At 33.5% G+C, this 10,384-nt stretch overlaps 1 protein-coding gene across 9 annotated transcripts; it reads right to left on the reverse strand.

The window, feature by feature from the left end:
• Positions 1–1,063: 1,063 nt before the first annotated feature.
• Positions 1,064–9,135, reverse strand: LOC147388784 (coiled-coil protein). 9 transcript variants are annotated; one of them, XR_015170586.1, is made up of 8 exons: positions 8,787–9,135; positions 5,424–5,567; positions 3,804–3,907; positions 3,474–3,684; positions 3,171–3,232; positions 2,410–2,472; positions 2,277–2,332; positions 1,491–1,574 (listed from the first exon to the last, which is right to left on the reverse strand). XR_015170586.1 is itself a non-coding variant. In XM_086418291.1 (7 exons), the coding sequence occupies exons 1-6, from the start codon at positions 9,031–9,033 to the stop codon at positions 1,422–1,424; spliced, it is 921 nt and encodes a 306-aa protein (XP_086274417.1). In that variant the 5' UTR covers positions 9,034–9,131; the 3' UTR covers positions 1,064–1,285; positions 1,393–1,421. The 9 variants fall into 9 exon arrangements, 7 of the variants coding, with proteins under 7 accessions (XP_086274417.1, XP_086274419.1, XP_086274423.1 ...); XR_015170588.1 differs by having other exon boundaries at positions 3,597–3,684; positions 8,787–9,133; XM_086418291.1 differs by lacking the exons at positions 2,277–2,332; positions 2,410–2,472 and adding an exon at positions 1,064–1,285 and having other exon boundaries at positions 1,393–1,574; positions 8,787–9,131.
• Positions 9,136–10,384: the final 1,249 nt, after the last annotated feature.

Below are 10,384 nucleotides of genomic sequence, written 5' to 3' on the forward strand. Positions count from 1 at the left end.
CATTTCTTATTTATAAAGAAAGAATGCCCATTTTAATTTGTAATTAACTCCCTCAAACTTAAGTAATTGTTGATTTTATATTAATTTGTAAAATTAATTAATATTATTTGAATAATGTGATCTTATTTAATTATAAAAATAAGTTATAAACTTTTTATAACTTTTCTAATATTATAAAATTTATAAATTTATTTAAATTGAAAATAATTATTTTTATAATTTTTTAATATTAATTTATTTTATATATATCAAGGTATATATATTTAGTGTAATTATATATTTATTAAGGTATTCTAGTCATTTTTAATACATTCTAGGTGCATTATCAACATTAAAGGTATTCTGATCATTTTACTAGAATCTAGTAATAAAAAATTATCAAACGAATATCAATTTCTAATTTATATGTTTCTGTAATGAACAAACTTCTACTGGATGTAACTTTTTAGGTTCTAGACTTTTATTTCTTTCCAAAAATAGCTTCTGGAACTGAAGCTGACTTCTATAAAAAAAACAGACCCTTAGAGATGCATAACACCAAACCACTCTTTTTAATTGGTGAGGGAAACTCCCATTAGATTGCAATATAGAGTAGTTTCAATTATACCCTAACTAATTTGTGGCAACACAGGCACCCAAAGTTGAAAGCCATGTATGTGTGGACCCAAAGTTTGCACCAAAATTACTTGGGTCTTACGTTGATTGATCATATTCCTTTTAAATCCCTCTTGATGCTGACTTGATTAAATCTAATTTCAATGCTATTGATCTAAGTCATAGCATTTATAGTTTTTTTTTAAGCTGAACTCGTACAAATTAGGGTTTTCTTTTGCAGATGTTTGTAATCATTTAATCACTGATTTTTTTAATATGGTCCATGCAACAAGAAAGAAAGCCCATGATTTTTCACAATTTATAGCTAAATATACCATTGCTTATTGGATCTATAACAATTTAATGGAATTGGACCTATGTGGCACCTATAACAGTGTGTGGAAATATCTGTAGGTTTAAAATCATAATCGAGGTATTATTCGGGTAAAGAGAAAAATGAAAACAATCATGACTGAAACATTCAAAAATATTAAATATTTTGGGATCAATGTTTTATTCTGATTTTAGCCAAAGACAACAATGGAACGAAGAAACATCAGATAGTAGCACAGTTGATATTTAGTACATAAATTCCATCTCATTGAGATAGTAAGTTCATCTTGTAATCAAACATCTAATTGGAGGAAGCAAGCCAAGACATTTTTGTTCATGATTGGCGACAAACCCAAGCCTGAAAACATGGAATCAAATTCAAAGAATATATCACATAGATCTCTTTTTCGAAAGAAGTTTTATTTTCCAACAAGCAGGTTAAATTTAGTAAGAGGGGTCGTTCACCTAAATGTTGGATTGAATCGGTGTGGGCCTCACATGAAATCCTCTTCAAGTTCCTGAAGGGACTTGTTTGTTGATGCAACCTCTTTGTTAGAAGTCATCTTTTCCGCAACCATCAGACCCTTGTAGCTCCGTATCTCTGCCTGTCTCTCCTTTTCAAGCCTCTCCATCTCTTCTCGCCGTTTCTGTGAAGACATATTTGCAAATTTTCGTGACAAATTTTCCATGGTGTTTTAAAGAAATTGATAGATTTCAATTTAGAAATAAATTTCAGCCTAGTTGTCAAAACCAATGAGTTCAGTTTTGGTTAGGGTTTGACTAATATGAAACACCATGAATCTATAGTGGTAATTGCCTCCCACCCCGTCTTCAAAAAGTTAGACTGGGACCGGTTGGATGCAAGTGCGAAGGCTTTAAATTGTCAAGGATATTTACATTCAACCAAAATTTAAATCGTTTCCACCTAATATTATTAAGACGAAAATCAGTAACAAGAAATTGGACTTTGGGATTTCTGGTTTTCGGAAAATAGATGATAGGTTAAAATTGATGAAAAAGGGTTGAGTTAGTAGCCATTTGACAACAATGATAACAAACTAGTCCCCCCACACCCCCCAAAAAAATGTATGTAAAAACTAGAGAAACAAATTAAGTAATCAACTTTTTTCCTTATTTCAATCCTTTCCTTCTTTTCCTACTATATTTTTTTTTTTGGAGAAACAAACTAGTTAGTAACTAACTCCCATGATAACGTACTTAAAAGAGGAACTAGTCTACAAGGCTTTATTCTGCGTGGAAAGAACAAAAGAATTTCTGCAAATGCAGTGTTGCACATGTGGCAATTGATATGGAGACTAGTACCCAACTCCCCATAATACCATACTTACGAGAGGAACTAGTCTATGAGGCGGTACTTTGCACAGTCACAACAACAGAAGAATACCTGCGAATGCAGCATTCCATAAGTTTGAGCCGATTTCCCACCTATCACTCATATGGCATAAGGAGAATGTTTCTTACCACTTAACTAAGTTGGCACTTCAACTAGAGTGTAATATATAGAGATGTGGAATCCAGATGTAGCTCGTGTAATCATGAAATACAGATTATCAGGCAACGATGGACATCATCAAGAGACGTCTACAATGGCTGAGAGACTCATCCATCAGCTTTACATCTCTTTATGTAGCTCGTGGAATCCAGGATTCTCACAGCCCTCCCAAAATTTAGTGATTCAGCTTTGATGATGATGATATACATGAAATATGCTGGCATGTTGTGCTCAGATTGTGATGTTACTCCTTATTCTTTGAGTAAGGCTAGCCTTAATAAGTTTGTAAGATTTAAAATCTTACCAAGGGTTATTGAGCTCACCTTGTGGCATCCAAAAACACGATCCGATGCCACGGAGATGTAGAGGACAAAATTCTATGAATTTCAACAAAAAAAAAACTTAAGAAAGGTTATTTTTAAATTTTAATTTTAGATTCCATTTTCAAAACCTTGGACCAAATTTTTTATTTTGTATTTTTTTTTCTGAGTTTTTCCATGAAATCTAGAGGGCTGTGGTGTTGGATTGCCAATTTGGTAATCCATTTGAGCTCAACGACCCTAGGTAAGATTTTTATAGTAAGGAAAGTGTTTTTCTTATGTTTTTGTCTAAGACCCATAACATACGCATCCAAGACAAACTTTCCCAGATTGGCCAAGAATGCTTGGAATTTCCTCGAAGAAAATAGGGTACCATTCTAATTAAGATGAAGAGTGAAGACAAGACTTACTTTATTTCTCTGATGAAGTTTTCTCTCTGCTCTTTCTGCCGCATTAACTGCCTCTTTCTCAGCTGCATTTTTAGAAACTGGTTAGTTCCTAACAAAATCATTTCATAATATGTGATTCATTTCAATACGTAAAATAGGACCGAAAAGAGAAAAAAATTTCTGAATGACATAACAGAAACTTCCCTTTGTTCGTTTTTAAAAACAAATTTTACTTTAAAAAAAAGAAATAAGAATTTACAAAGGAACTAAAAATTGCTTACAGCTTCCTGATATAATAACAAAAGTATCAAATGCTTATCATACTGATTGAAATCCACGCCCGGGCTAAAGTTAGCAGCATTTGAGGAACAAAGGCATCGCCAACTGCAAAGTCAAGGAAACTCGCACCTAGACATGATAAAAGAGAAGTTGAAATCATAAACTTACCTTTTAAGTCTGGATTCCTTTCAACCTTGGTTTTGTTCAATCTATTAACTATCTCATTTAGCCGTTTCTCAACTCTCACAGAGCGGACCTAACCAAGCACAGATATCAGTCAGAATTGACAGAGATCCCAAAAAAGACATACATCTATAAGGCACAAAATAATCCCCATGGTATACGGTTTGAAAATGAAAAATATAGAATACTAACCATCTTAGGATTGTGGAAACCAACTTGCCCAACATCCATGGAAGCAGTCTTTCTCAAATTGTACCAAGGGGTATAAACAACATCGATGTTATTCACCTTGTTGCCTGCCATGTAAGAAAATCATGTTGAATGGAAAACTGCTTGAATTTTTCTTGCTAGGTCAGTAAAAGAGAAACAGGTGTTACAGGCATGTATTCAGAATCAGGGAATGAATTGGAAGGAAAGCAATATTTCCTCAACAGTTATAAGCTATGTAAGAAAGACCCAGACACAGGTGTCAGTGTCTGACATTGATACAGTGTCGGAATGCTGACCCCACACCTACAGACTTGATGCGGCAATAAGTATCTACAGTTTGTTCAATAAGTTGAGAGATGAATTAAGTATATGGGGAATATATAAATAATGGGTGGCGTTCGGAGGCCCTAAAGAGAGCCAAACATTGTGCCAAACATTTTTTAAATCTATGGGTTAGAAGTTTCGGAATTGGCTGATTTTTTGTGAGGGTGATCTCTACGATGAGAAGATCATCCTCACCAAAAATCAGCCCATTCCGAAACTTCTAACCTCATCAAAAGTGATTTACAAAAATTAGACGGTCCACGATTCTTCAACTTGCAAACTAGGGTTAGAAGTTCCGGAATGAGCTGATTTTTGGTGAGAATGATCTCTTCACCGTAGAGATCATCCTCACAAAAAATCAGCCAATTCCAAAACTTCTAACCCCTATTTTGAAAAATGTTTGGCTCTCTTTGGGCCTCCGAATGCTTCCCATAAATAATAGCTAAATTGTATTTGATTCATCTAAAGGTTTCTAATGCAGGACGATGCAAACTTAACCTAAGATGATGCTTTTGAGATCAAGAATATTTACCAAGAACAACAAAATTCGTAAAATAAATTAATTCTACCAGAGATTATTAAAGAAAATCTAATAAGTAATTAAAAATAGTTCCTAGGCTACGTTACAATCCTATGGGGCTACTCCCAAATATTAAGATGAGGGATCCTAAGGAAGATAGGACTTCTAAACTAACTTAGGGTCTCAATCTAAATACCTGTGAAGATTTTCTTTAGAGTCAAGGATTTCAAGAAAACTTTTTAGGCTCAAAGACTTTTATTGCTATTGTGGAGGTTTCCACAATCCCATAACTTTTTCTCCCTTGAATTTTCAGCCTATGAAAATTCAGTATAAAGACATAATAAAGTCATCAAATTGCCCCAAAAAATCTATACTATGACCATGGACGAAAAAAACATAAAAATAAGCCTAAAAAACTAAATGGAAAAAAAACTAACTAATGGATCAATGTAAAGGCCCATGATCTTATTAGATGTTCCCATCAGTTTCTTTGGTGAAGTATGTCAGCATGTGTTTGACCTAAGTTCTAGAATGTAAGATATAAAAACCAACAGAAAAATTCTTAGAAAATGATGTGTCCTTGTTACAATATTTATAATAGAGGTATAAAACAGAATCCAAAATCACGATGCTCATTGATACACAATTTCTGCAGAAGTTCTCTATATGTCAATTGTAAATTCCAATGATCCCATTATTATGAAATGTGCCTGACTGAAATACAAGATAAAAATATAGAGACAGCACATTGAACTTGCCTTGGATGGAATTTGCTTTGACAAGCTGAGCACAATCTTCCAGTAAACCTTCACTTATATCAGCAATTGTCTGACCCTTGTTTAGTCTTAGATAAACATGGGCAGATGACATTTTATCCACGTGGAACCTGCAATAGATGCAACCTGTCAAGCAAGTTCTAGAGTTCAAAAGATGCATATATTGAGAGGAGAACCACGCAATTGCATTAAAATCAGAAAACCAACTATAAAATGAAGATGAAACTATCAATAGCTTGCTTGTACCCATGTTTAAATGTTTCTCTTTTAGTCTGCAACATTGTAGGTCCAACTCCTAATGTTAATCACCTACCATCTAGTTGTAGCCCACAAGGGAACTTCCGGTAGCATTAAGTACACAGCTTACCAAAAATTGAATTACTTCAATCCTCATCAGTGATTTCCTTTTGGGGGTTTTATTTTACATAGCTTTTACCCTTAGTGCCATGTATCATTACTTATCAAATTTTTTTTAAAGGAACAAAAAAGAGGTTAAAAAAGACCATATTAGGGATTATTTCATGTCATTCAGTGACGTGACAAGAAACTATTGAGGTTTCTTGAGGTTGAATTATGTGGTAAATATTCCCTTATTAACCATGTAGTCTCCTCGGCTTTGTATAGAACTGGCCATCTCGAACTCCCCTTTCTCTATTTATGAATTTTATTTATAAAAATAACTAACTAAATAACTCATCAACATCCTAGAGGACATTTATGAGATCCATAAAACTGGGACTCTTGATCTTCTATTCCCAAGGCCAGTTTGTAACTTCCATATTTGAATTGCCCTTTTAGGTGGGTACTAGTATCTTTTTTTGATGGATGAAGAACTTTATTGATAGAAAAAAGATTACAAGAAGTAGGACGAGAGGCCTGCCTTCACACAACTGAAAATAGGCAATAAGATTAAGAATTACAAATCATATCCTGCTTAAAAAGAAAAACCTCAAAAAATACCCCTTTAAACTCGGTAAACAACACTGACCAAAAGAAAATTAACCCTACTAGTATCTTCTAGCCCTAGGTATTTACCGTTGTTATGTCGAGGACATGTGGACTGAGTTTTTTAGACTTGTTAATTATACTTTCTTAGAGTGAAAACCCAAAAAAAAATAAAAAAATAAAAAAATAAATAAGACCTTTATTTATCAGTCAATGGATTTGAATTTGCTATGAAAATATACAAATTCCTAAGGTTATGCATGTTATGCCTCGATTTTGAATATTCGTATGAATCCTACAATAAGATAGATAATGTTTGTTTATTGAAACTTCGTAATTATCAATAAAGTTTTTTAAGAGCTCCCAAAGTTCAAGAATAAGTGGAATTTTCTAGAACTCCCAAAGGAAGGATTAGTCATGTATATTCAAGTCTTATCGAGGATAGGGATTCATATTTTGAAACAAGGAAGTATCTCTAGCTTCTTCCTTTTTTATAACCAAGATTAGAAGAGGACAAGAAGTCCACGGGAGGTACAACAAAAAAGAAAAAGCAGAAGAAAAAAAAAAGAACAAAAGCACCACCCACAACAGACACATCACACCTTGCTTACAAGATCCAATCTAAATAAGAAATCCTCATAATAATAACCCATAAACTCGTGAAACTGCTTGCACCAATAAAACAATAAACCCACAATACTAAAGATGATCTCCTATGTAAAATGCTCCTTCCCATTGAAGATCCGCCCATTTATTTCATTCCATAAAACCCAACAGATCACATTAATTCAGAAAGCTTACGATCACGTTAGTTGGAACTTTGTAGAGTATGTTTTGGGCCGTATGGATTTTGGTAACAAGTGGATTCGTTGGTTAATGAAATGTGTTTCTTCCCCTTCCTTTTCGATTTTAAGAAACGGATCTCCAAAAGGTTTTTTTAAAGGCTCAAAGAGTTTGAGACAAGACGATTCGTTATCTCCGTTTCTTTTTATTGTGGTGGCGGAATCTCTGGGCGTATGTTCTTAAAGGGGTAGAAATTGGGCAGCTTTTGCGGCAAGGGAGAATAGGCATATGATTTCACATTTGCAGTTTGCGGATGACACTTTAGTATTCTTTGATGATTCAGCTTCCCAGTTGAGGTTTCTCAGTGGCATTTTGTGTTGTTTCGAAGCTATTTCAAGCATCCTGGTCAATTTTCGCAAGAGTAAAATATTTTCAGTTGGTGAAATTCCTTTGCTAGAACTTTCAGCGACTTCTTTTGGTTTCCAGTTTGGCTCACCCACCACGTACTTAGGTCTGCCTTTGGGAACCCATTATAACAGTAAAAGTCTATGGGACCCGATCATCGAAAGAGTTGGGAAGTAATTGGAAATCTAGGCTTCTTTCTAAGGGTAGCAAATTGACTCTCATTAAGAGCTCTCTGGCAAGTATTTTGAATTACTTCCTTTCTTTGTTTTCACTTCCTCGTAGCATGGAAAAGAAGCTAGATAGAATTTGCAAAGATTTCTTCTAGAACGATAAAGCTTTTGTCATATGTCATTTTATTTATTTGCAGTTTTGTTTTTATGTTGTATTGTTTTAAGATACAAGTTTATTTCATGATCAAAATGAAATTAGGGTTAATCAACGAGCCAACCCTGTCCAACCAGACAAACCTTCCCACAATTATCTAACTCGGGCTAACTCGAGTTCAAGATCTCAGGCCCGATGGTCAAGTTGAGTTGAGCTCGGTAAAGGGTTATACAACTTGGTTGGGCCTGGGTTTACCCTCCAACTCCAACCAGCCCAAGTTTTCGCCCTGGTATTTGCATAACATTATAATCACAAAACTTTGTAGTGTTGCATTTGCACTTCTAAAAAAAAGTAATGCATTTAGGACAACTACAATGCATCAATCAGAGCATAAATAGTCTAGAATATCAGAGAATGGAGTTGAGTAAGTATGGTTAGTAGCATTAAACTAGTGCTTTCAATCATAAAACTAACCATTTGGAGAAGAAACAGAAAACTAAGGTTTCAACTGCAAGATAATGGAAAGAACACGAACAACAGACACCAGGCAAAAAGAATAGGATGAAATTTTTTACAAAAACCAACTCATGAACCCAGGAAAACTAATTTTCCAACCAATAACCAACAACATCAACCAAGAAATAACTGTGAATCAACAAAACGTAAAATTGTAATAGTAAAATACAAATCTGGTGAAATTACGCAAAACTAAATAAATCATGAAATAATAAATTTGGTTATAGAATCATGAATCTATGGTACTAACAAGAAGATCATACAAAAGAAATAAATTCAATCACAAAAGCTGCAAATTCAAGTCGCAAAATAAATCTATAATGAGAAATTTCTTTTTTTTACAGAAATCGTGTGAAATCGGAGAAATTGTACCAAATATCTTCTGGGAATCCGTATTTGATGAGATCTTCGTTTTCGTGCTTATCCAAGCCCATGAAGATGGTGTAATCTCCGGCCTCTGGTCGGGCTTTGTAGTAGTAAACCATCGTTCCTTCACTCCACACAAAACCACAAAATTAGGGTTTTGAGATGGGAGAAAGAACGATTTCAAGAAAACAAATAGCTTTGATGCGATTGATTTCGTAAATAAATAACGAAATTTGTGATATTGACGGAGCATCAATCGAAGAATAAAAAATACAAAAAAGAATAAAACGTCGAACAGGTTCTGAGAATTTGTTCTATCCACGTCATTAATAACTCGACCTTTTCAAATTGAATCGAATAGATCGGTTTTGTTTTTCTTCGTATCAATAATTAAGAGTAATTTTATTAGCACCCCATTTTTTACTTATTACACTCTGAATAAATAAAATAAAATAACTAAATAAATAGGGTGATAATAGAATTATCACTTTAGAAGAACATTTCATCTGAATTTTTTTTTTTTTTTGTTAGAAAGAAATCAAGAATACAACATCAGCACTAGGCCGTCGGTGTAGATGATTATCATTAATGTATCATGAGAAAATTCTGATGTCGAAATGTTAGTTTTGGTTTCAATTGCCACATGTTAGATTTTAGAAGAACATTTCATCTGAATTTTTTCTTTTTTGGTAGAAAGAAATCAAGAATACAACATCAGCACTAGGCCGTCGATGTAGATGATTCTCGTTAGTGTATCATGAGAAAATTCCGATGTCAAAATGTTAGTTCTGGTTTCAGTTGCCACATGTTAGGTTTTAATTGGCAGAGCTTTACAACTTTTACTAATGGCACCCCAAGATGTGTGATAATTCTTTGATGATTTACCTATGAATTGAGGTGGCGTTAGAAAAACTTGGTGTCGCAATAGAATATCTCTAATTTAAATAATTGGGGTGTAACAAGTAAAAGTGGGGTGCTAATATAAGTTCTCATAATTAAATGTAGACAATTGTTTAAGCACTTAATTGCTTGTGATTTATATATAAAAATACCATTTTATAATGGATGGTCATTTTTAAAAAGTAGTAAAGTGCATATGCTTTACACATGGGTAGATGTTTATGTTATGACTAATGATTTTTTTACGTTTCTCTAACATATGCCCCATCACATAATCGTAGATTATTTGCCTCGAGATACATTCTATGATGGGATGTATGTTAGAGGGAGGCATCAAATTATCACGACTATTATTTTGTAGAAACATTATCAAGCACTCAAGAATTATAGATTTCATACATTTTACCTCTTACTTACACTAGAGTTACTAATCTTATTAAAAATATATTTGTCAAAAAAAAAAAAAAAAAGGAACTAAGGATGTGTTTGATTGCAAAGATAATATTCGTTGGCAAATGATTTTCTATTGTTTACGTACAACATGGAAATTTATTTTTGTTGTTTGAATTGCATTACAAAAATCAAAAAAATATTATTTCAATTTGGCTTTTGTGATAATTAAGTGTAAAATGGTGACGATCCTAAGCATGCGTAATTTCTAAGTTGAGCATACAGAAAAGAGAGAAAATGAAATAAGACTGGAA

The sequence above is a fragment of the Akebia trifoliata genome, chromosome 12, assembly GCF_017979445.1.
Source record: "Akebia trifoliata isolate Shusen 1 chromosome 12, ASM1797944v1, whole genome shotgun sequence".
In the NCBI taxonomy this organism is placed as follows: Eukaryota; Viridiplantae; Streptophyta; class Magnoliopsida; order Ranunculales; family Lardizabalaceae; genus Akebia; species Akebia trifoliata.

Bases quoted from the DNA above. Each gene is read 5' to 3' on its own strand.
- LOC147388784 (XM_086418291.1), bottom strand. From the start codon at position 9,033: ATGCTCCGTCAATATCACAAATTTCGTTATTTATTTACGAAATCAATC. The intron at 5,568-8,786 runs GTACAATTTCTC...CTTGCTTGACAG, and splicing joins GGATTCCCAGAAGATATTTG to GTTGCATCTATTGCAGGTTC. The intron at 3,233-3,473 runs GTATGATAAGCA...CTAAAAATGCAG, and splicing joins CCGGGCGTGGATTTCAATCA to CTGAGAAAGAGGCAGTTAAT.